This window comes from Rattus rattus, chromosome 5 (genome assembly GCF_011064425.1).
Source record: "Rattus rattus isolate New Zealand chromosome 5, Rrattus_CSIRO_v1, whole genome shotgun sequence".
NCBI lineage: Eukaryota > Metazoa > Chordata > Mammalia > Rodentia > Muridae > Rattus > Rattus rattus.
Window position 1 is genome coordinate 61841513 of NC_046158.1, and position 26090 is coordinate 61867602.

The window sequence follows — 26090 nt, forward strand, 5'->3', positions numbered from 1 at the left end:
TAAGTGCTGGGCAATGAATTCATGTCCTATGGAAAAGAAGCGCATACTCTTAACTACCCAATCATCTCTTCTGCCTTTTCGTGGTTTCTTAAGGAATTGTGTTCTATTCTCTTTGACAAATAAGAAAATCATAATGTATGATTGCACGTTCCTAACTGAAAGAGATTATCAACAAGTTCTAAATAAGGAAGCAAACGCAGAGTGACGCAGGGGACAATAAGTAGAACAGTCAAGTTTATTGCTCAGGATACAAGATTTTATTGTTAAAAATAAAATCATTAGAGAAGATTTAGACTGTCAAGGGTATGTAATGTTTGTGATCATAACCGATGAAAATATATCTTCCAGTAGATGGTCACCAATGGAAACAAGAAACTGGTTTGTAGAAGAGTAGAAATCATAGTGAAAACACCTTATAGGAATATTTAGTGAAACTAATGTAAAAATGTCATGTGCTTATATCTTAGCACTAGTGAATGTTTTCGTACATGACTTTCACGAAAGACTTCCTTCTTCTTTGGGTCTTTGCTCTTTTTGAGCTTTTTTTGGAGGAATCTGCAATAAGAACAATAAATGGTAAGATAATAGGAAGATGAAAACACATGGAGTTTAATACCTAAAATGCCCTAAAGCCTTTCATTTGTCTCCACATTTTGTAAAATAATCTATTGAGGTATATATACACATATATTTATTTAATTTATTCACTTGACATCTCAACCACAGTCTCTCCTTCCTCCTTTCTTCCCAGTCCCACCCTAAGAAAGTCATTTTGCATATGTGAGAGTCACTAAAACTGGGTAAGTATGCTACAATTCAGGTAAAAATACATGATCATCTTCATAAAAGGATAGATATGTAGTAAATATGTGGTTATTTGAGTAATATTTTATTTCATTTCTATGTTCCTTTTATTCTATAATATTATCATATTCAGGGGAAACAGAATCAAGAAGTTAAGGTTTTGTGTATTAAAAGAGAACTTTCAACCAGACATGGTGGCTCATGCTTTTATCCCAGCGCTCAAGAGGCAGAGACAGGCAGATCTCTAAGTTTGAGGCCAGTCTGGTCTTCAGAATGAGTTCCAAGACAGCCAGAGCTACAGAGAGAAACCCTGTCTCAAAAAACAGAGTGGCGGGGTGGGGGGGGGGAGGAAAAGAGAGGAAGAGAGAGAGAGAGAGAGAGAGAGAGAGAGAGAGAGATGAGAGACGGACGGATTACAAGAATCTTTTTACATTTCTTAAAAATAAATTCTGAGATCTTAAGCATTTAAGAAAGAAAGCTTGGGGCAGAGAGATGGCTCAGCTTTTAAGAGTGTGCACTGCCCTGGCAGAGGACTGACTTCAGTTCCCAGCATCCACTTTAGCAACCTCACAGACACCTGTAACTCCAGTTCCAGGGTATCTGATGCCTTACTTAGACTCAGCAAACACCTGCACACACAGGACACCCATATACAGATGCACACACGTACGCATAAATAAGAAATAAAATAAAAATATTTTTAAAAAATTAAAATTTGAATCTGTCGTAAATGAATAATTGTTCTGTAATCATGCAGAACAATTATAGCTAGCATGCCTACCAGTATTATCTAAGTTCAGTTGGTGGGAGAATAGTCATAAAGTCATTATATTACTTCTTATAAGTAAGGAAATATTTGTTATTTCATAGGTTAAAGTATTTCATAATTTCAGCAGTTATTCCAAATGTCAGTGATGTAATAGGAAGCAGGCCTTTCATACCTTTTTTACATGCTCTATTACAATCTTGTTTGGTAGTAAAATTATTATTATTTCCCCCACATCCAGTGTAGTTAAATTGACGGCATTTCCCAATGGCTGGATTGTAGTAGAATCTTTTCTCACTGGCTTTACATAATCCACTGTCTGCTGGTTCAAGACACCATGAAGGGCCATCATAGTCTAATAAATAAATAAATAAAAAGATACGTAAATAAATAAACACACTGTAAAAGTCAAGAAAACATGGTGAGTTCTATGCCTAGTAGTTACGAGCCTTCTTATTATGTATTCCTTGCAGATTAGCTTTATGGCATGTCTTCTGAATAAAGCAGAATCCTACGGAGATTAAAACTCTGCAAAGTCTGAGGGTTTCAACTTCCAGGATATGGTTAAACAAATTAAAATGTCCATGATACCATGATATTCCCCCAATGAACAAAACATAGCGCTTTAGAGAAAAGGAGAGCCTGTGGTTAGTATTTACGTGATCAAACTAGTTACACAATTAAAACAAGTCCTACTGAACAACTTCTCTTCTGAAACTTCAACTCTGTATTTGTAAGTACATGTACATGAGTTCGTATGGAATGAATGTCTCATATTTCCATAGTAAATAGGACACTGGTTTGGAGTAGATAGCTTGGTCTGTCAGTGGGACCAGCAAACACTCAAACGCCAAGACCATGCTACGAGGGTAGTTAATAATGACAATAACAGCGGTGATTCTGAGTCTGAGGCGAAAATCGGTGGAGCGTAGTAGCATTTTTTAGGTTTCTTTAGTGATTTCTCTCAGGAAGGACAGGCCAGCACTTCTCGGCCGCACAGCTGTGCTTGACTAGAGTGGAAGGTGAGCATAAGGTGTTGGATGGTGTTGGACTATGGAGGAAAACTTTAGTGGCCTCGGCAGATGGAGTGATGTCATACAGCACATGCAGGGTAAATGTTCACGAGCAAGAAATGTGACTTTGAAGAACCCAATGGCCAACAAAGGCAAGCAGGCTGAGCAGAAAGCAAGCGGCAATCTTTTGGCGCATAAACCCTAAATGGAAAAATACTGTAAAAGAAAAGCAGCAAAATGGAACAGCACGTTAGAAAAGCCTTAGCCTGACAAACGCATTTTTATCACCTCCTGCCTTCTAGATGGGTAAGTAGGAGCCAGAATGTCTGGCTACAGCAACCGACATTCTGAGTAAAAACCTGGAAGATTAGGGAGGACTGGGGATGGTGGAATAACGCATGAGAAAGGGCGTATAAAGGTAGCGCGTGCAAAATGTAAGAGTTATAGTCAGATGGAGAATGTTTAGCTTCATTTAGGTCGTTTGCTAAATACACAGACAGCGCTTCTGGAAGGAACCTTAAGATCTTTAAAGCAGTGTCCACAGAGTGTCTAGTCTACTGGTCCTATGTTCTCTGCTGGGCACCTTTGAACATGACCGAGCTCCACTGTAAACCCAGGTTAAGCGCGTGATGGGAATAGGGTCTAAAGTTCCCACCACATGCCAGCATTTTCTTTCTCAAATAGTCCTAGGAAGTAGTCCTAAAGGTAGGAGAGAAATGTCGCAGTTGGGTCCTTCTATTGTCCGAATAGCTCCAGGGGCACCCTGTGTTTGCTCACCTCTCCCCGGGTTAACAGTGAGCACCTGTGCCACCTCTGATCCTGATCCTCCAAAGCCACCACCCAGGTTCAGAGACAAACGTGGCAGACTAGAAGCAAGTGAAAAAACTGATACACGGAAGAATTTATTGCTTGTTTTATGGTTTTTTTTTCCCAGCAAACATCACATATTTTCATAACAAATTCTATGTAGAACATGTAATGTATACGTTACTTTGACTTTAGTGTTTTCCATACAAGTTGTGTCAGTCCATGGTAAGTCGCAGATGGTGTATGCTAATATGGCGATATCATATTATAACTTATCTATTATCTTATAATCATGATGTTTTGATACCAATGCCCATGCTAAGATCCCTTATGTCGGGACAGAAAGAAATTTTCATCCCGAGTACGACTCCTTCTGCACTTACCATGTGACCTGATGAAAGTTTAGCTTCATAATCCAAATCAAGCATCTTTCAAAGTGGGAAAAAAGCTCATTTGACTATTGTCCCTACACTGGAGGTAAGAAGACGGAATGTTACCAGAAACTAAAAGCTTACATCCCAGGTAAAAACTAGAACCACAACAGTCATTTCTAGGGGAATACAAATTCGGAGGGTATACTACAGGCATAATGGGCACACGGGCTCTTGCTTCTCTCTCTCTTTAACCACCTAGTAACCCAGAAATATTTACAAATGGCCAATGACATAAGTGCAAATGGGTTTAATGCAATGCAGGACAGCGGAGGTCAGGGGTCGTGTGAAAGCAAGCACTTGGGAGCACAGGTGCATCAGGAGAAGCTTCATTACCAACCTAACCATCCAAGACATCACATTTCCGCTCTACGCCATGAGCGCTGCATAAAGGGTCGAGCACAGTTCTGGGAGCTGAGGTCAGAGGGCTCATGCACACCCTAGGCCTCTTGTTATCGCACACGGGCTCCACTTGGAGGCATCTTCCCAAGAACAACCCATGACCACTGTCTGCTTATCTCACTGTTAGTCCTGATACCACCCCCTGTCTACACAGATCCAATACAACATACCTTTGACCCCACCAACAATCATGTTCCTAACATTGGAAAGAATACCATTTTCAGGGTAGACTGCAATTTGAAGTTTATCACGAAGTATTTTGTACTATACAAAGTTAAGTATTAAAAGATACAAAATGATTTTCAATTTGGGATTCTATAAGGTATTTTTCTAGAACATAAACTGTAGATTAAATTGAAACTAATTCATTGTTTTTAAGATTATTTTAGCTCTGACTACCATTTAATTACTTTATCATAATTCATAGGTTAAAAAAGAAGCAGACAGTTTCTGCAGGATGTTTGGAGTCCTTGACTCCAATTAAATTTCAAGAGGTGAGAAAATGGAATATTTTTGTGCCCCATGAAAAGATAAGTTTGCCTGTGTTCAATTAACACATTTATTCTAGACATAGGTAGACACTCACCTATTTAAATTCCAGATATTGATATCTACAATAAAAGAAAATATGTTTTGAAGCAGTTGCATACTGTGATTTTCTGGCCTATATTATGATTAGTGACAGAAATTTAAGATAGAATAAAAAGACACTAACCTGGCTGGTTTCAGCTCATGTTCCAAAGGGACTTTAATAGCCACATGTATTCTATCTTGATCCCGCCATCAAAACCAAGTTGAGTGGATTCCATCTAGAAGGCTTTTTGATAGGTTTTACACCAAACCACCTCCTTTCCCATATTTTTTGCTAGAAAAATCACTGTCTAGTGTGACTGCTAAAATACAGGGTGGTGGCCTGGGGTTCATTCAAGTAAAATGTTTTATGTAGATTAACTCTGTAATCATATAGTAAACTTTATATTTAATGTCTAAAGCTTTATTGCAATACCTTATTCCCACAATATTTCCTGTGCACATTTTCACTGTATTACATGTCAAGACACCGTACATGCACACGTATGGAACCACAAACATAAAAACGAAAATGCCCTGTTATTCATTGGACAAAGTACTAAGAGACTACATTATAAACGATCTCTGTAAATATAGTCCTATCGGGTTGTAAGCTGAGAAGTTTGCTAGGCTAAAGTTCTGCAGAGTATGTTTGTGTTGAGCATATCATATGCTTTTGGACTCCTTCAGCAGAAACTTACAGTCTTTTAAGTCATTTGCTATATGATAATTTTAAGTAAAATGCATTGACAACTCACTGGGTTTTTTTTTTTCCTGTATGACAGGATTATGGTCAATTTTTTCTGCTGTTCCCTTTTTTCTGTATGTTTAATGTTCCTAAACTCTAATGCTTGTTACACAATAAAAAGAATTGGCTAGATTATTAATGACTAATAAGTCCAGTTCCTTAAAGTGATCAAAGAAAAAAGCCAGGAGCAGACAGAAACCTGCTCTGGTTGGTAATGGGCAGTAAGGCCTCTGTCCCCTCTGCTTTACAGAGGACACACATGGGCTCAGTGAACGTGTGAACCAAGGAGAGTGATCGCTGAACCAGCAGGGACCGACACTCCATTGGACGTTGGAAGGGGGCAAGGGCTGCCGGGCAGTACTTGGAGGATTATTTTCCTTCCCTGTGTGTACTGGGCTGCTTAGCAGAGGGTGAAGTGTGGAGGCTGTGCCGCCAGGGAACCTGAGATTGCAAGGTCATAGAACAGACTGAAGAAATCTTCCCTGGACAGGAAAGCCCACAGATTAATGGGGAGAGAGGACCTAAGTGGCTGTTTGCTTGCGTATGTCTAGATGCTGACCAATCCATAACAAGAGCTCCCTAAGGCAGCTGTACTCAGGGATTTTTCTTAACAAAAATGGCTTTAGACAACGGCAACTATGAGGTTTTCCTGAACATAGTTTTTTTTTTTTTTCAATTAAGTGCCTTATTAGAAAATATATGTTTGGGGGAAATATACTTACAGTCAGTACCACCACTCGAGTGCTAGCATTTTCATCTTAAAATATTGTGCAGACAGGGTCTGGAGAGATGGCTCAGCAGTTAAGGAGACCTGCTGCTCTTGCAGGGGACACACATGGCCATTCGTCTGAACTCCCAGGAACGGCTGCCGGCCGCCTCAGGCAGTGCACGCAGAGATGCGCAGACATGCGTGATGCAAAACTCCCATACAACATACGACAAAATAAATCGGTCTAAAAACACCCGATTGAGACAGACGCTGTTCAGGAAAGGCTGCATGGCTCGTGACTGCTGACGTGTGTACCTTGTCCTCTGCATCAAGACCAATCATCGATCTTTTTAGACTACTGATGTAACTTTTTTCAAGATAGTTTGGGGTTTGAATACATTTGAAGCAACTCATTATGCATTGAAATTAAAATATTGGATTTAAGCAAGATGAAAATTCAATGTTTATTTAATATGTTGGTCAGCTTTAATCAAAGAATAGGATTCTAACAATCAGAGAAGCAGCAGGCTGTGGAAAGAGAGTGTTTCCAGTTTATCTGAGGGAGCTTTTTAGAAAATCTAGACTAGCTAGAGAACAGAACACAACAAAGAGGATGTGGACTGCAAATCTGGGAAAACAGATTTAGAATATACACAAAAAGTGACAGACAACAGAGGGAAGCTGGCAGTAGGAAGAGCGGCCCCCAGGGAAAACTTGGCAGCAAGTACCTTCACCCTGCGACCTGGGACACTGGTACTCACATTTCAAATTTCAACTTAGTTTGCTCTGACTCTGTCCTGTCAAACCGTCTGTAAGGTCTCATGACTGAAGCCATGTATTTACCTGAATCCTTCTCCTATCTGGCAATCACATCTAAAAAAAAGATCCTATTTTTATTCTTCCATTTCCAGGTTCTATTACAATTCCCATTAGCCAGATCATCGATTTTTGATAAAGCTCACTTAAGTTAAAAAGTACATAAATTGGGGTTGGGGATTTAGCTCAGTGGTAGAGCGCTTGCCTAGCAAGCGCAAGGCCCTGGGTTCGGTCCCCAGCTCCAAAAAAAAAAGGAAAAAAAAAAAAAGAACATAAATTTATGCCTCAGGTCCTAAAGGCAGATAGACAAGTGACTTATGCCTCCAATAATCATAAATAAAATCCAAAGACACAAAAGACGAAGTTTTATTTAGTTAATTATGCTTGAATTTTGCAAGCACTGCACATTAATTCAGGTAACTATAATGAATTAAGATTCCTCAATCTAAGGTTACAACATTAACCTTAAAGTTGTATTAGGACTATAATAAAATATGCATTTACAATATCTTTGAGCCACTTCTTTTATGCCTACAAACCTAAGGTGAGTCAGGATTACCATCATCACCACAAAAAATCTTAAAATCGATAATCTTGTTAATGGCCACACGGAAGGAAGTATTACGTGCCGTTGTGGTGTTTTAAATACTTTATGACATACTAGATTCTACGTGCAGCAAAGAAAGGACTGGAAGCTGGGAGAAAAACACGTGCTTTTTTCCCCAAGAGTACAAAACAAGTCGGGAAATTAAAGAAGTGGAATTAAGCTCAAATTCCATTCATAAAGCCAATGTTCTTGCTCAGTATGTGACATCACTCCAAAGCTAAGGAAGAAATCCTTCTAGACTAACTGGGCAAATATTTGGTCAGATAAAGTTTGGGAGGTTTCCTTATTTCTCCTCTCCGAAGCCCTTCTTCCCTTACTCTCCAATCAAAAGGACCTGACTGTACCTCACGCTCTGTCACACGCAAGGATTGGTGCTCATCAGGTCTGAACAGGGAGAGACCTCACTGAAACAGAAGGCCTAAGGAGCAGCCTCGGGGGCAACAGAGGTGAGCCAAAGAGCTCGCCAGCATCCGAAGGCAAGGGTCCTTTGATCGGACGGTCAACCCGGCCTCCTTCTAGAAATCACAGGCCCCAGACCAGGCCTTTGTCTCTGGGATCAGATGCACACCAGTGAGCACACAACTGGCATCCACACAACTGGGAAGTCGGAACAGAGCCCTGTGGCGCTGTTAAGAGTTAGAGTTGGGGGCTCCGTATTGAGTGGTCCTCACCTCACTCCTGCAGAGCTCCTCTGAACTCTTTAGAGAAAAGCGACACTCAGAGATTTATGACTTAGCATAGCATAGATTTTTACTAAACTAATTCCTACTCCTAGTCTGTCTCTTTTGTTGTTGTTGTTGTCAATACCAAATTCATACTCCAATATGGATTTTCCTGATGTCTTAAGAAAAAGAAATCTTAAACAGACTAAAAGTATTAATTAGTCCTTCGGTCTGTGCTAATATGCAAGTGAGTTTTTGCTGTAGCTTTATAATTGTCACAAACTTAAATTTCTATTATTTTATTCAATACAAATGTCGTTTACAATAATTGGTTGACACAATGAAGTTGTCCATTTCATCTCTTGTAAAAGGATCTGTTCATGTCTGAGGAGCATTTCTCTGGAGGGCTCTGCTGTCTGGGACAACAATTATCTTTGACTAGACTCAAGATTGTCTGAGAAGGGCTTTACTAGGTAGGTAGGGTGCTGTCCGTGATTTTGGCAGAGGAAGTGTCACATTCTTGTTTCTTGCCAGTATTCTTGACAGGAAGTAGAAGGCCTGATATGAGCTCTGCTAAAGCTGTCTATTTACGGAAAGCCAAGTTGTCAGGATGTCGGCACAAGCTATCAGATTTACTAGGCAGGGATACGTAGATTATGAGATAGATCCTATGCTTCTCAGTTAGAATACATTTGAAGGCCACCATGCTTGTTTCAAACCTGTGTGCTTGCTGATGAAATGATGCTGACAGCACTGCCCACAGCACTCGTGACTTTTCCAGGGGATGCATCTAAGTTGGTAATTCCTTAGTTGGTGGGGAATATTTTCTTCCCAGAAAACTTAAATGATTGTGAAATTCCTCTGCCTGTAATCAGTATCTTCCCAGAGAACGTATAGGTGAAAGCATTCTATTGCAGATCTCTAACATGAACACATCGGCGATGACATTTGATTATTGAGTAGTTCCTCTGCCAACATCACTCCTCTTCCAGAAGGTCAATGTGTGTATATAATTACATGTGTTCACTTCTTTCTCACAATTTTCTATGTATGTGGAGTTTGGCCCTAGGTCATATGTTGGATAGAGTTAGGAAAGAGTTTCAAGTGGCCACAGGGTCTTCTTTATTACATCTAGTCATTTCCCCTGGACCTGGAGGCCGGCAGGAAGCAATATGGCCCTGGCTCAGTAATTAGGTGCTTCTTTTCTCATTCAAAGAGCAAGTGCTGAAGACTGGGTTAGCAGTAGGCTTTGGAAGTCTAACCAAAGATGAGCTTTTTCAAAATATCATAAAGGTGATATAATCCCAAGGCAGCTGTTAAGAGATGATGTATAGAAGCAAAGTGGGCTATGAGACTTTAGAAAATAATTAACTTTCTTTCCAAGAATGATCAGGTAGGTCTACCCGCAAAGACCCTAAACCAATATGATAGGTCTTTCTTTCCTAGTTGTACCAGTTAGACATATTAAAAGATTATGTTAACTATTAATGTTAATATTAAAACTTAACCAATAGTAAGTATAAAGATATCAGGTACTATTTAAATATTATTAAATAAGACCAAAGGCAACAAATAACAGAATATGCATAGAATGCTATCCAATCCTAAAGACAAAAAACGTGAGAACATGAATGTAGAAGGAACTCAGAGAGCCTTGGTAAGTACAATCAGCATTCTTCCAACCACCATTTGTTTCTTCTTTTGTAACTGCAGATCACAAAATTAATAAATAAAAAATATAAGTCATCTACTATATGTTTAACATTGAGATAAATCCTGGAGCACAGGCAGGCTATAAACTGTCATACTCAAAACCTTGTAGCATAGTCTCTTAAGCAAAGCAAACACACCAAATGATAGCCATATTAAAGGAATCTGGTTGGGTAGCCAGAGTAAAGGCAGAGGAAGGAGATCTCTATACACTAGTGAACCCATAGATATGGTGAGTGGGCCAGTAAATACCAGTTTTGGGGGGGAAAACACATAGAATATTCTGTGGAATGAACATGGCTAACATGATTATGAATAATTTCAATGGTAAGAAAGTCTAATATTTAAAAGCTACTTTCTAAAAATCTGGGATAGGAAAAAGCTAACTGAAAAGGTTGACAAATTCAAACTAAGAAATAAGGCTAAATTAAAACAAAGAAATACACTTAAGTACACATTTTGTACATGCTACCTACACAGAAATCCTACTGCAAAACATATTCTAAAAGACACTTTAAAAAATGATACTTTTATGAGATTAAATGCCTTAAATTCATCAAATGTCTATAACTTAACATGTCCCCAAATAATAAAAATCATTAATTAAAAAAATTAATCCTAACACACACACACACACACACACACACACACCTTCTCTTGTTATCATAATATATTAGTAAAGTAATAATAATAATAAAAATAAGATCCTTACCCCATTGGCTGGGCGCTTTGGTAGCCTGAGGAATCACCACGTTATTTACAGTAGTGCGATCAGTTATAGTAATTTGATCAGTTATGTAGTCACCGTTCTGTACCTCATTCACTAGGGGGGCGGGGGGGGAAGCCATAAGGAATTACTGTCTGACAACACAACTGGATTTCATATCTTCAAAGACAAGCAAATGAAACTGTTGTGTTAAAAACAGCAAAGTCCTTGCAATTGAGTTCCCCTGCTGCTCTAGGCAAGCAAACAAGGATTTTAAATACATGTGCAAGGTAAGAGTCCCACTAGTAATTCTGTAGCTAGTGACCAAAATCCTGCAACAGTTAATACACACGATCTTCTTTTTCTTATTCTTATGAGTAATTATTAACCCTCATCTTTTATAAGAGATTTCAGCACTCCTACCACTTTGTTGAACATACTCTGCAGAACTCTGAGGAAAGTTAAGTACTTTTTCTGAAAACATTGTGAAATTTAGAATAACTATATAGATGTGTTAACTCTGTTTGCTTCTGTTTGTTTGCTTGCTTGCTTATTTGTTTAAATACAATAGTGAATCTCTTTCAAACCTAATTTCTGTTTGCCCAGCCTAACCCGAGCAATGCCTGCAAATAGCAAAGGAGAAGAGAAGGGAGGAAGGTACCTGGCGCCTCACCTGGATCCTCACAGGTGTTCCTGCACTCCTCCAAGGTCTCAAAGTTGTTGCTGTTACCCAGGCAACCGCCGTACTTGAATTGTTCACACTGCTTCGACTGGTTGTTATAAAAATACCTGGTCATGAAACCTCGGCAGATTCCAGGATCCTCTTCCAAGAAGCAGAAATCTGGCTTTTCTAGAAATTGCAAAGTATGTCGGAAAGAAGTATTTTCGTTTTGTAAATCATTTTGTTGTTTTAATGAAATTCATAATTAACTTACTTAGAAAAATCAGTTTTAAAAGTTTAAAGACTAAACCAGAAGACATTTCATATCTCAGTAAAAGGAAATAAAATGACTTTATTAAAAACTGAATCATTATCTATCTAGCCATTTTGGTGATGAAAGTATATCTTACATTTTTTTTTTCAATCTGGTATTTTAGCTCTAAGTTTCTTATATTAGATTACCGGGAATTTTATCAACATTTTCATGAACTAATAAAATAAAGATACTGGATTATTTGATAATGCACTGACCTTGCTATAGAAGAACAAAAGATTACGGTAAGTTTTGCTTTAATTATTTCTGTTTATTAAGAAACAGTCTACTAAAGTGTTGGGAATCACTAGGGAAGGAATACTGTGTTACTTCATTAAGAATGTTGTAGAGGCTTTAAACTTTGGAAAGGATCTTAGAGGTACGGAAGCTGCCCTGGCTATTCTTGGAAGTTCCTGAATTCTTATGCTGAAATTAATATCTGAGCCCAGGATGGCATCCTCCGCTGTAAGGCCTCTCCCTCCTTCCCACCCTCTCTTTTCTTCTTCTTCCAAGCACAGGTCTGAACCAACAATGTAGAGGCAGAAAGGAAATACACGTTCAGGGATTAGAACAGCTTTTGCAAAGTCTAGAACACTTTCTTTGATCATGTTCCAAAGCAGGCTAAACATAGCTGTCACAAAACTTGCAATGTTATGACCTACATTATAATCTCTGTCTGCATGTGTACTATTTGGAAAGTTGTGTTAGTGTTCCAATGTATTTCAATCAACAGTCTTACCACACTTGAGTATTTTAAACAAAGTTGCAATTCCTCCATCCTCTCCTGTAAATGTATCTCTGTGGTAAGTAAAATGAACTATAATACCCTACCCTGTCTTAAAGCATCTTGTTTTCTATATCAGAAAGTCATTGCTCACAAAAAAAAAAAAAAAAAAAAAAAAAAAAAAAAAGCATGTATTCCGTGCACTTCAGATGCAAAGCCCAGAATCCACTGAGCTGGAAATAACCCAAAAGCGCCCTCCCTGAGGACTAGTTTTCATAGTGCCAGAAGTTATTCAAGCTTCCAAAGGAGGGAGGTGACCAACAGTCCTGGCCAGCTATATCACCTATGAACAGCAATAACCATCATGACACAGTAACCCTAGGAAAGCAGCAGCGGCACACAGATCTTGATGGTAACCAACAACTCTATAATTAGACGTAACAGCTAAACAAGAGAGAAACCCTATCTTCCCGAAACCTTGCCAAATACCCAGGGAGGAGAAGAGGAGAGGGGATAATGAGAGAGGGGGTTTGTGAGGGTGGGACTGGGAGGGGAGGAGGGAGGGGGCTGCAGCAATACAATATGAATAAGGGAATAAATAAATGAAAAAAGAATGTCTCTTAGGAGAGTCAGAAGCTACTCTGATCAAGTCTCACCAACGTGAGTCCCTGAACACGAGCTGAACAAGAGTAATGACAACAGACATGCTAAACACGGACTCAGGGAGGGGCACGAGTCCTCATCACTACACAAAGAACTACAGCAACTGAAGAAAGCTGAGAGTGGGAGGAAATAGTCTCCAGGGAGGAATACACCAATTAGTTATTCAATGTGGTGTGTGTGTATGTGTATATGTGTGTGTGTGTGTGTGTGGTGTGTCTGTGTATGTGTGTCTGTGTGTGTGTGTCTGTGTGTCTGTGTGGTGTGTGTGTGTAGTGTGTCTGTGTATGTGTGTCTGTGTGTATGTGTGTGTTACATTAGAGCATATATTATATGTTTAGGAACATATATATATGTGTGTTTGTGTGTGTGGTGTGTGTGTGTGTTACATTATACAAATTGATCAAATTGTACTTAAATGTTTAGAAATATATGTTATGTATTTAGGGCATATATTATATGTTTAGATATATATATATGTTTGTGTGTATGCGCATATTTGTAAGATTGTAAGAGTTTGCTATGAGATTATATCTCCTAAAAAAGTCAGAAGTTACACTAATAACGTGTCAGCAACATGACTGATATAAGTGTATATCAGCAATTAATGGAAAAAGAGCCATGAATTTGAAGGAGACCAAGTAAGAATATATGGGAGGGTTTGGGAGGAGGAGAGGGAAAGGGGAAAGGTGTGGTTATATTATAATCTCAACAAATAAAGAAATAAAACAAGAGCATGTGCTCAACAAAGTTAGTGATAGACACAACAGTTGCAGATCTGAAGATAAATCCTCAATCTAAAAGCTTATATTAAAATACCATTTTAGTAAAGAATAAAAATTTATTTTCTATAAGCTTCTCAAAATGCAAACTGAAAGTTAACTTTGTATATCATTGACTCTTAAAGTGAATGTCAGTACAATTCTTAGGTTTTCCTTTTTCAAATTTAAGTGAACTTACTGTGTTCAAAATGATGGCTTCAAGCATAAACATTATGGAATGGTTAAATCTGGATAGTTAATAGAGCATCACTGTAACACATTTAGGCCGAGAATACACGTATCGTCCACTCTCTCCGCTTTCAGAGTTAAATACATGACATGTTAATGTTATAGGACTCTGATCCTCATGCTCTATGACAGACAGAACTTTGAATGTTCCTCCTACCCACTGACTGTCTCCTCAGTCATCCTGTTAGATCACCTTTTTAAGACTTCATGACTGAGATCGTGCTGGGTATTACATTCAGTTTGGTGTTCAGCAAGTCCAGCCGTGCTGTTGTAAATAGCAGGATTCCCTTCTTTTCCACAGCTGAATAGCTTTTCATTGTGTGGAATGTTTTCCTTATTAATTTATCCGTGGACTGAAGCTTCAGTTCATCCCATTTCTTTGCTATTGTAGAATATTTCGATGGACGGGATGTGTAACCTGTTGATTTTCCTTCCTTTTGAATGCCTGAGTGATGGCATTGATTGCTACTCTCAATGGAGGTTCTATTTTTAATTTAAAACTCTGATGAAGAGCTTCATATTGCTTTCCCTGATTGCTATGTAAATTTATAATTCATAGTTATAACTTTATTAATTATAAATTTATAATTTTATAATTTATAAATGCTTTTCTCTCCTGGTAACAACCATTAGTATCCATTAGCACAGGAGTTTGAGTTGGTATTTCTATTTCTTTGATAATTAATGTTGTGTAATCATTTCCTACCATATTCTTGTCCTTTAACATGAGTGTTGTTATAATATGTAACATTTGGGAATCTCACATATGTGATATTTGAGGGAAAAAGTTTTGTAAATTTTAATATTTTAAGGGAAAAAATACATTTCATTGTCATTTGAATTCGTTTTAGTATATAGCTTTTCATGGAATTTTAAATAATCTTTAAACTGTACAAAATTTATGAATAAAATTTAATGAAGTACATTGCATATTAAAAGCAAAAAATAATAATTTATGCTAATGATCACCATTAATAAATTCTATGTGGAAGCTTTTTTACCTGAGACACCATCAAATTATAAGAATTTATTTTACAGGAAAGCTGAGAATGCATAGATGTTATATAGTTCTTAGGTCACTATTTAGGATAGGATTAAAAAATAAAACAGGATTATAAATAAATTAGCTCTCCATATTTGCTACAGTTTCATTCTTTTGGACTGGTATACACATTTGTGGTAAGTGGCACTCTGTTGTAACTGACAAAGAATGCTGATGCAATGGTGTGGTGGCACAGACCTTTAATCCCAGCATGAGGGAGGCAGAAACAGGCGGATCTCCGTGAGTTCAAGGTCAGCCTGGTCTACAAAGCAAGTACAAGACAGCCAGGGCTGTCACAAAGAAACTCTGTCTTGAAAAACCAGAAAAATAAATAAAAGTTGATGCCACAGAAGTCATAATGTCAATTTCTGTGCACGCCTACACATCAGGAAATTGCTTAAAACTAGTTTTCCCCCCCTGAGGGAATAAAACAAAAAATTCAAGAGAGACCAGAAAACAAGTATTTTTGCAAACTGCTATAAATGATCAGAAACCAAAGCTATAAATGGCACAAAAATTGAAGATTTAGTAGACACAGGAGCAGATATGACAATAACTTCGCCAAAATCTTGCCATTCAGATTGGCCTCTTCAGGAAGTAAATATTCAGCTTCTAGGAATTGGATCTTTATCTTGGGTGAAACAAAGTGCAAGATGGATCCAGTGTGTAGGTCCAGAGGGAAAATTAAAGCCATATGTGGCTAATATAGGCATAAATGTATAGGGATATGATTTGTTGCAAAAATGGAAGACAAATTACATTATTCCAATCTCAGAAACAAACCATAAGATAAGGAGTGCTTCTGAGAAAAATTTCAAAAGTTTATCAAGAACAGTCACAGACCGTTCAGGTTGTACACAAGCAAGACCCAACAGCTGTTGGTCTGTCAAAGGTACCAAGTACTCTCTATCTTTAAAATAGTTAGCTGACAAACCTATGTGGATGGAACAATAGCCTTTGACGTCAGAAAATTATGGTAATTTACCAAAGGCACACTTGCCTTATTGGCAAAAAATGAAAAATAGGTTTTCTTAAATCATGTATCTTCATTTCATGTTAGAATGTTAGACTGTAGATTTTCACATGGCCCACACCATCTTGGACATTAGCTTTTGAGTTTTCTTCTTAAAAGGATATTTTTGCTGTTTGTGTTTTTAATAAAACACAGTTAAGAGATTTAAAATGTTTTAAGTAGAAGCAAAAGGTTACTACAGTTCCAACTTTTGAATATCTAAGGAAGGGTTGGAGTGATTTGAGGCTAAGATAAAATATTTTATCCCAGCGGATCTCTATAAATTAGTTGTTTTCTAAACCATAAGTTTCAGTGAATGAGGTGGTGGTGGAACAAGCCTTTAATCTCATCATCCAAGGGCAAAACTCAGATGAAGCTCCTAATTGGTATATTTAAACACTAAAGAAATCACATACCATATAATATATTATTATTATTATCATTATTACTATATTATTATTATCACTATTATTACTAAAAAAAAAAAAACCCTCCATAGGGTTACTAGAAAGGCATCCAGTTTCCAATGGGGACCGGAACAAAGAGCAGCTTTTGTGATATCCAATAAGCTCATCTCCATGCATACAACCCTGACCAATACTGAACCAGGTGATACCCTATTTATGGCTATCATACTTATGGGTAAATTGGCAACTGGGGACTCTTCATAAACGGGAGCCCACCAACATTTGCCTGTTGGCTCCTTTCCATATTCAGAGAACAAATATCCTCTCTTTGAGAAACAAATCTGGACCTTCTGTGAGGCATGGAGAACCTTATACTCAGTCACTGCCAACCACCCTGTGACCATAAGAGTGCCCCTTACAATGATTGGACAGCCTATAGATTGGATCTGTTCAAAGGCAGAGTCCTTCACAGGCTTAACCAGGAAGGAAAGGTTTACAGTGGAACTAGTACCTATATGAATTCCTTCATGATTAACACACGGTTTACTGATGGTTCATCAACCACTGATGGAACCAAAGCTAATGGAAAGTGGCAGCCTACAGACCGAGGGATGGAATGGCCACTACTGAGGAAAGAACTACAAAGTCAGTGCAGCAGTATTGGCTATAAGACACACAACTAGGACAGCAAAAGGGAACTCTCTGTCTTCTCCAATTCATGGTGTGTGTGCAATGGTACAGCTACATGGTCATCAAAATGGAAAGCCAGATGAATGGCCAAGATGGCTGGTCCTGGGAGGCATGAATGGAAATGGCGAAACCTAGCAAACCTTAGCAAAGACACCAAACTTTATGTAGCACAAACAGGCAAGACAGATAAAACCTCTGAAAATAATGAAATAGCAGACAAACTGGCATCCTGTTTAATTAAGACTAGAATATTAAAATTTGCCAGGGAACAAATTCAAACTAAACCAGAAAGAATGGTAGATTACACATCTGGAAGAACTTGAAAGTTTACCCCAACACTAAAAAGTAAAGAGAACTGGAGAACCAAATTAAACCAGAACAACCCTATGAGAATTCCGATTATAAGGAATCCATAGTCAGGTAGTGGTTCACTGCTTTAATCCCAGAATTTGGAAGGTACACACCTTTAATCCCAAAACTTGAGAGGCAAAGGCGGTCACTTAAGAATTATAGTGATTTAAATGTAAAAGCTGCTTGCAAAAGGCAGGCTGAAATTCAAAGTGAATGTCCTTTGTGATATAAAAATAAATGCAGGGGGCTAGAGAGATGGCTCAGTGGTTAAGAGCACAGCTCTTCCTGAGGTCCTGAGTTCAAATCCCAGCAACCACATGGTGGCTCACAACCATCTGTAATGAGGGCAACCATCTGATGCCCTCTTCTGGTGTGTCTGAAGGCAGCTACAGTGTACTCATACAATAAAATAAAATCTTTAAAAAAAAATAAATGCACTTAAACCTTGAATTTATATATTAAGAGAAAAGGGAATATAGGCATTTTTATCCACACATACTAAGGTATATTTAGTTTCAAATTTTCAAAAGAATTTTTTTTTATTTCAATTGAAAGATAATACTTTCTCTGTTGCCAAAAACACTTTGCCCTGGGAAGGATATAACCGGCCAGAAAAAGAAACCCCCAGAGTTAGGGTTGGGGTAGGGTTTTGTTTTTATCTTTCCAGAAGAATAAAAGCATCCAACTAAGGAAGCTGGAGACCACTGAACAAGTGAAATAGCTCAAGAAAAAGGAGAGATCATCAACAGAAAAGGACCCAAGAAAAAGAGTAAACTGGCCAAGTGGTTTGGCCCACCTCTAGCTGACCAGCCTGAAATCCCCGCTAGGAGTCCTGGACTATTGCGGGCACCCATGCCACCATCTTGCCGGAGCAGCCAGGGGTGGGAACAGCCTGGGTGGGCACTCCCTTCCTGCCATGCTTAAATATTGTAAACAAGAGTAAATGACGTCAACCATACATTAAATGGCGGAGCAAGCAACCAGTTGACAGGAAGTGAACATAGGATTGAAAAAAAAACCATAGAGAGTAAATGGGAGTCGGGAGGATGGATAGAGTGTCGCACCGGAAGTATGCAGAACAGAGGGACATTCCGTTTGAGGGAGATTTTTTTCATGAGAGAAAAAGGTATTCCTTCTGGAACATCCGGCTGAGGAGGAAGCTCAGCTGGGTGCTTTCTCTGCCTCTCTGCTCAAGCAGGCTTTCACCCCAGCATCTGGCTCCCAATCCTTCATAGGTAAAATCGATTGAGATTTTGTTTAAAAAAACCACAAGCTGGCCTCGAACTCAGAGATCCACCTCTGTCTCCCGAGTGCTGGGATTAAAGGCGTATGCCACCACCACCTGGCTATTTTAGGCGTTTTAAAGTTGAATTCTGGCAAGTCATGTCTGAAGATTTCCGATTAGTGAAAGGTATTTTCAACTGCTTCCAGAGGGGTGGGTTAAAACGTGTAAAATGTAAGTGTACCTTAGATTCTGCATCTTCACCTCCTTTAAATGACTTAATCTTTTCAGGGTTTTTCAGGTTTTTTAATTAAACAGCCCGATCTTTGGGATATTTTTCTATCCAGTTCAAATATCATAAATGGTGACTGGATTAAATCTATTTGTAGACCTCTATTCAAAGCAAGTTGAACATGGTGATTGGACTATGCCAAAGAGGCCAGTACTGCGAGGCTCGACCATAAACACAAAACTGAGAACAGGCAGAAAGAGAAAAAGGAGCTTGGATTTCTTAACACATTGATAGTGTTATTATTATAATAAGTCCTTTGAAAGAGTTAGATCTAATAAAAAAATTCCTCATTCAAAAGAATGTGTGCAAACTAAACAATGGCGGACGCAAATATTAACTTATCTATGCTCGCTTCTGCATACAGAGCTGTTAACAACTCAAGGCATGCATCTTTTCAATGACATTTACTAAAGTCACACAGGGCCGAGATGAGCAATCGCTCAATAAATGAGGAAATGAGGGGCTAAATCATTATCTGCATGTTACTAAACTAGCCTGGGTGGTTCCAGGGCAGTGGTTCTCATCTTCCTGATGCTGACCCTGATGACAGTTCCTCATACTGTGGAGAACTCCAACCATAAAATCATTTCATCGCTTCGTCGTAACTGTTATGCTTTGCCACTGTTATGAATTGTCATGTAAGTATCTGATATGTATGATATCTGGTATGTGACAGCTGTGAAAGGGGCTTTGACCCCTCTGAAGGGTCATGATCCACAGATTGAGAACCAGTGCTCCAGAGACTGTGAGGCAAAGGTCACGGCCCATGGAGCCTTCTCTGTGGTTTAAGTTTTCACTGTATCCAGTTAAGAAAACATTATGTCTGATGTCATGTAGAATTTAAAGTCAACCCCCAACAGGTATACAAGAACCATCTTAGATAAATGCTACTAACTTATATAAGTGAACGTTTACCTGCTCCAGATGTTGTCTTTATAGTTGTCTTTTTATAACCTGCAAAAGGAAGGATGTGAAAGTCATGGCCATCATTGACAATCGGATATGAACTTGACACTCAACTAGCACAATTACATAATCCCATTAACACTATCCTCATACAGAATGTCTTAATGAATCAAGTTTTATAGGGAGAGATTATTATAGGGAGTCATTTTTGTTTCTTTATTTTATTTTTGTTATTATTTGTGGTGTTAGTGTATATCAAATGCAGGGCCTTATAATGCTATGCAAAATGTCTACCACTGAACTGAACCTCCAAGTCCCATGTCCTTGTTTTAAACTTATATATGTTTATAGCTGATATATGAAAATGTAGAATTATACATAATAGTAGGATGTTATGTCATATTTCAGTACACTGTGTGCGGAGTAGTGTTTAAGTGAGGCTAGATATATCTACATATATATATACATATATATATATATCAATTTTTTGTTGAAACCTTTTAAAACTTTTCCATGCAGTTCTTGGAACCCATAATGTTGCATTGCCCATAGACCCCTCACTATGCATTAACATCAGGTAAAATTACAAACGTTAAGACTTAAAACCATTGTTAAAATATTATAAAATTACAATGTGACTGACAGTAAAAACACCAATAAAATTTAATAACACATTAAATGCTTTATAGAGATAAATTCAACACCAAAGCTAGCCCAGGTAAAGATTACATGGAAGGGATAAAATATTGATGTTTCTTTGTAGTATTACAAAATTCCAATATAAATGACTCATTTCTAGGTCAGTCTTAGAAGCACTAAGCTTACTCAAATAATAGGAATGTATATATGTTAATACGTTTATCTTTGGAGCTTAGCGGTCAGTTCTCTGATTCATTATCTTCAGAGAAAAGTGCTGGTAGAGTATGCTGTTTCTAAAGATGCAGCCAAGCCTATATGAAACAACGGTTTTCCTGCCAACCCAGCTCCCAGGTAGGTAAGCTGCGTCCATTTCGTCTCCTATGAAGCTCTTCCATGGGCTTATGGGCTTCTTTCCTTCTCACTGTAGAGAAGGTAATAAATGAAGCTTCTTAATCTCAGGATAACTGATAGGAAGAAATCAAGAAACAACAGTGGGCTAGAAACCTAGAAAGGTAAACAACAGGCTTTCTTGGGAAATCACACTGCTCTTCTAAAGCTACTGACTCTGCACTGAGACCTCCTACCATACCAGCTCTGAGGTCTCGGGCTTGTGGGAAACCTACCTGGTATGCATGTTCTCCTACACTCTTCCAGAGTATCAAATCGGTTCTTGTTTCCTCTGCATCCCCCGTATATAAATTCTTCACACTGATGACTGTTCATATTGAAATAATAACTCCGTATCATTGCTTTGCAGGGTCCGTCTTCCGCCTTCATTGCACAGAATGTATGCAACGGTTTCATTGGCCGCAGCTCGGAATCTACAAGGTAAACATTAAAACATCGCGTGTAACTCTCTCCCGGCAGTATGATAATGTCCTTGCTGTTGTCTTGTCAAATATACAATTCTCACCACCAATTTTCAAATAAGAAAATTAAAACTGAAAAGTCAGGTTATTGTGGGCTCAATGCAAGTAATGACCTGACTGAGCGAGTATATATGTTCCACCTATTTGATAACTTAGATATGATCTGTAAAGAAAGGGCCCGAAGCTTTAAATGGCATAAACTAATTTGTCCTCTAGAGGGCAGCAGTGCTCAGTTAAGTTGCAAGCTACCCGCACAACTGTAAAACAGCTTCATTCACCATAAAATTATTTTAAATACTAGAATACGGATGGATAGCACTTCAATGTTTTCATATAAAATTTATTTTAAAACAAAGTATAAATTGTAGATAGATAATAATCTAGTAGTAAATACGTTTTTTAAAATTCCCTACAATTTTAAAATGTGAATTTTTGAAAAATATTTATATACATTTGATCTAGGCTACTTTCAGCTATCTTCTTCCATTAGCAGTTTATTATTATATTTAAATATTAAATTAGTATCTTCTAGCCACATTTTAATAAAGTTAAGATTCTAACAAGGAAATTGGAATGTTCCCATTTATTTCTTCTTCCCTTTTTACTCCTTCCCTTGTTTGCGAGCATACCTGTAGCTATGCATGAGTGGAGGGTACACATACCCCTGCCGTCTCTCTTCAATTACTGTCCCTCACTACCCTGGAACTCGAAAGGTAGGCTAGGCTGCCTGGCTTACTCCGGGGACTCGGGGCCCCAGGATCTGCCTTTCTCTGGCTTCCCACTCCTGGACTTGCAAACATGCACCATCAAGGTCCAGCGTATTTTTACCTATGTTCTGGAATAAAACTCAGATCCTGGTCTTGCAAGACGAGCTCATGACTGCCTCCTCAGCACCAGTCATTTACAGGACTAGTAAAATCACAGTTAGGCATCTGTGGTGGCCAGTGTCAGACATCGAGTCACCTGAGCGATTTCTAAGCAGGCCTGGGTGGGGAAACAATGGCAGGTTCCCTGACTGGGACTGAATGATGATTAGCTCCATTGGCCATACCTGGCTCCCACTCTCTGGGCTGGGAACTAGACAGGGTGCCGGAAGGAGAGCTGAATACAGACTTTGTTTTTCTGCTCTCTGGATAACTTATGTAAGATCTGGCTTACTGAAATCTCGTGTGTGCGTGTGTGTGTGTGTGTCTGTGTGTGTGTGTGTGTGTACACTTGTGCACAGGAAGACACAGAGGTCAACCTGCTAGTTCATAGTTTTGCCACAAGAGGGGGGCAGTGTCCCACAAAGAGAGTTGATTGTTTCTTCCACGTTGTTGATGTAGTTACAGTAATAACAGGCAGATTTCCTTCTGAGTAATTACTATCTCGTGGAACTTTGTTATAAAAGCATCTAAGATCTCCCAGTGGTGATGCTAGACGCCTTTAATCCCAGCACTCAGGAGGCGGAGGCAGGCAGATCTCAGGGTTGGGGGTCAGCCTGGTCTACAGAGTGAGTTCCAGGACAGCTATGGCTACACAGAGGAATGCTGTTTCAAAAAAAAAAAAAAACAAAAAAAAAAAAATCAAAACCAGCAGATCATCCACTTTTGTAGATGATCCTTATGATGCAGGTTTTATCAAGTTGCTCAGACTTAGACACCAGCAAATGACAGAACTGACCCTCATATGCTATTATACCAGGTATGATTCACATAAGAGAAAAGACTGTCACAAACTTGTATGACTGAGATTCCCAAGATGGTATTTGGATTAAATAATTCAACTTAATAATGTAATTTCTACTCAGTAGCATTCTACTTGCTTTATAAAGTTGGAAATCATTTTCGATGAAAATCTGGTGCTAAATTCATAGCGACTGCTTAGAGACAAAAACAGTATCAACTTTCGTTTTGTTATTAGCTTATTCTTCTTTAGGACTCCCATATTAATGAAGTTACCATAATTTCATATCAGCATTTTCTATGCACTGAGCTTGTTACTACTCACACCTGAGCAGGAGGTCCCTGACGATGAGGAGAGCTCACGTTAAGTCTGGCAGACCCAGCCATCCGCTCTAGGAAAGGTGTATGCATGTCTTGGTTTTCATTTATTGCGATAACCTTTTTGATTATTAAAATTGTGTCCTGAATACATATCTATCAAGTACTGGGTTGTTATTGTAGAGACAACAATACACAGACCCTTTTCATGAAGCTTTCGATCACTATAATGATTACAATAATAATCATTTATTGAAGAGTTTATTAAAGAGCGAACAGCAGAATAGCTCATGGAAGGAGTAAGGATAATTTTTTCTTACACTTGGAAGAGTTGAGGATAATGTTTTAAAAAATAAGAAATATCCCTTTGTACCCATGAAACTAGAAAATTTGCAGAATAATATAACAAGAATCTGATCTGCTGTAACCAGAAAACAGAATTATAATTTATATTTAAATATTTGTAATTGAGTGTTTATATTTTGTATCTCCTAGTCTAAGGGTAACAATCTGGTTTCCTTCCCTGTGTCTTGGGATGTCAAATAAAAATCTCAGTAAAATATGGAATGCTCAAGCTCATGGGATGCCTGGCTTAGAATACCACTCGCCTGGAGATTGTATATGAATCTAGGGCCTACAGGTAACTTATTGTCTAAGAGTCCACATGCTGTGTGCCTCCAGGTATTGTAAAATTAATTAAAAATGAAACGAAAATAAAACAAACCTAGATAAGACTGTGCAATTAATTGATCAAAAGAGCTACAAATCTATAATATTAAATCAAGCTGTAGCTGGCTGCAGGACTCCAGCCTCCGATCCTAGCCCTCTGAGATGGAAGCAAAAGCTGGTGTGGTGCGTGTAAGGTCAACCTGGACGGTGCAGTTGAGAACCCTCCATGAAGCTGTGAGGGTTTAAGACTCTCTTCTCAGCCACCAGTATCCCTCTCTCCCACCAACTATATAGTATCAGGCTCACAGGAGGGATTTACCCAACCTTTGTTACCGGGGAATACATGGGACAAACTCACTAGAGATGAGAATGAATACATGTGTGAAACTGGGACTCGGGTCCACCCCAGTCCCTTTGAGGTCTTACTCAACCATATCCCTACATTAGACCCATCTCAGACATTGCTATTTTGAAACTGCTGGTAAGAAGTAGAGGGTGGTTGACGCTCACGTATATAGTCCTTTTCCTTTTCTTACTTTTGGATAATCTAAAACTAACATACTCAATACAAGAATTGTCTTAAGACAAAATACCACTTTGGGGGTTTTTTTGGTTTTTTTTTTTTTTTTTTTTTTTTGTTTGTTTTTTAAAATCTAATGCAGCTAAGAGCACTTGCTGCTCTTCCACAGGACCCGGGTTCAATTCCCAACACACAGAATTATAATTTTGAGTATTAAAATTGTGTCATTTATCTATCAAGGACTGGGTCGTAACAGGCTTTAACTCCAGTTTCAAGAGACTCAGTGTTTCTTCTGGGGACACTACACACACATGGCACATAGTCACAAAGGAAGGCAGAACACAGGTACACATAAAATAATAAAACGAAAATTTAAAAAATAAACATTCTAGCTCAATGAATTTTATACTAAATTGAGAGTTTTAACAAGCTAAAAAAAAAATCAATCTTTGCAGTATTTACCTGTGTTTATTGTATCATCGTCTTCCTCGGGCAGAGCATTAAGAAGCTCAGGAACAACGCTAAGCAGCAGACACACAGCCGCCCAGAAGGCGTGGTCTTTCTTCAGTTTGTTAGTCATTTCTGAAATACAGAACACAAGTGTGCTTAGTACGTAATCGGCGTGGCTGTCTCTGTAGGCCAACGGCAATCTCATAGACTTCCGAGCGAGTTTAATACGTCACGTTTAATACATTCTTGCGTGCTGCTGTCAATGCATTGTAAAGCTCACCTTTAAAAATATGTACATGATGCATTTACAGTTACAAATACATCTGAACATTTAAGAGTATGCAACAGGAGGCCATCTTTTAGCCTTGAAAACACAAGGTCCACGGGAAATGTTGGAGACATGTGTAAATTCGGGTTAATATGAATTAATGCTGTCTCTCATATGTGGGATATAAATTTACATACCAGTGGGGAGGATATGACAGAATGATGGTTTGATGCTTTAAATGCAACCTCAAATGAACTAATAAAAAAACTGCACTTTCCCTGACACTTGGCACCTCTGCTTTCTTAGTCAGAACTAACTCTTATTCTATTTTCCAACTTTTTGTTGTTGTTGATGTTGTTAGCATTTTTAAGGCAACTTTCAACTTTGTCTTACTCCTTCCTCTTGCTTTGGTCCCTCCTTCAGAAGCAAGCGTTTGCACAAATCCCCTCCTAGTCTCTTGGGGCATTTGTTTTAGAACTCATTTCCTAAGCAGGTTTTCTGCGAGATAAGCATGTGGTAGCTGCACACAATGGACGCACCTTTCACCCCAGCCACTCGCTCTCTGCAGATCCTCCAGTCACCTTTCCCCAGTTTCTGGAGTTGTCTGTCTTAAAGACAGAGAAGTGATGAGCCAGCCCTTTTGCACCCCCGA

At 38.5% G+C, this 26090-nt stretch overlaps 1 protein-coding gene across 6 annotated transcripts in view; it reads right to left on the reverse strand.

Annotated features, from left to right (window-relative positions):
• Positions 1-234: 234 nt before the first annotated feature.
• Positions 235-26090, reverse strand: part of Tfpi (tissue factor pathway inhibitor) — a 49684-nt gene continuing 23828 nt past the window's right edge. For 4 of the 6 annotated variants that reach the window (XM_032903578.1, XM_032903579.1, XM_032903577.1 and 1 more), the window contains exons 3-9: positions 25183-25302; positions 21304-21501; positions 20051-20089; positions 11425-11601; positions 10758-10868; positions 1746-1925; positions 235-555 (exon numbers count right to left, since the gene is read on the reverse strand). In XM_032903578.1, coding sequence (XP_032759469.1) covers positions 470-555; positions 1746-1925; positions 10758-10868; positions 11425-11601; positions 20051-20089; positions 21304-21501; positions 25183-25300 — 909 coding nt within the window. In that variant the 5' untranslated portion in view covers positions 25301-25302 and the 3' untranslated portion in view covers positions 235-469. Of the gene's footprint in view, positions 556-1745; positions 1926-7408; positions 10043-10757; positions 10869-11424; positions 11602-20050; positions 20090-21303; positions 21502-25182; positions 25303-26090 lie in introns of those variants that run through there. The other 2 variants (XM_032903583.1, XM_032903581.1) reach the window with 2 other exon arrangements.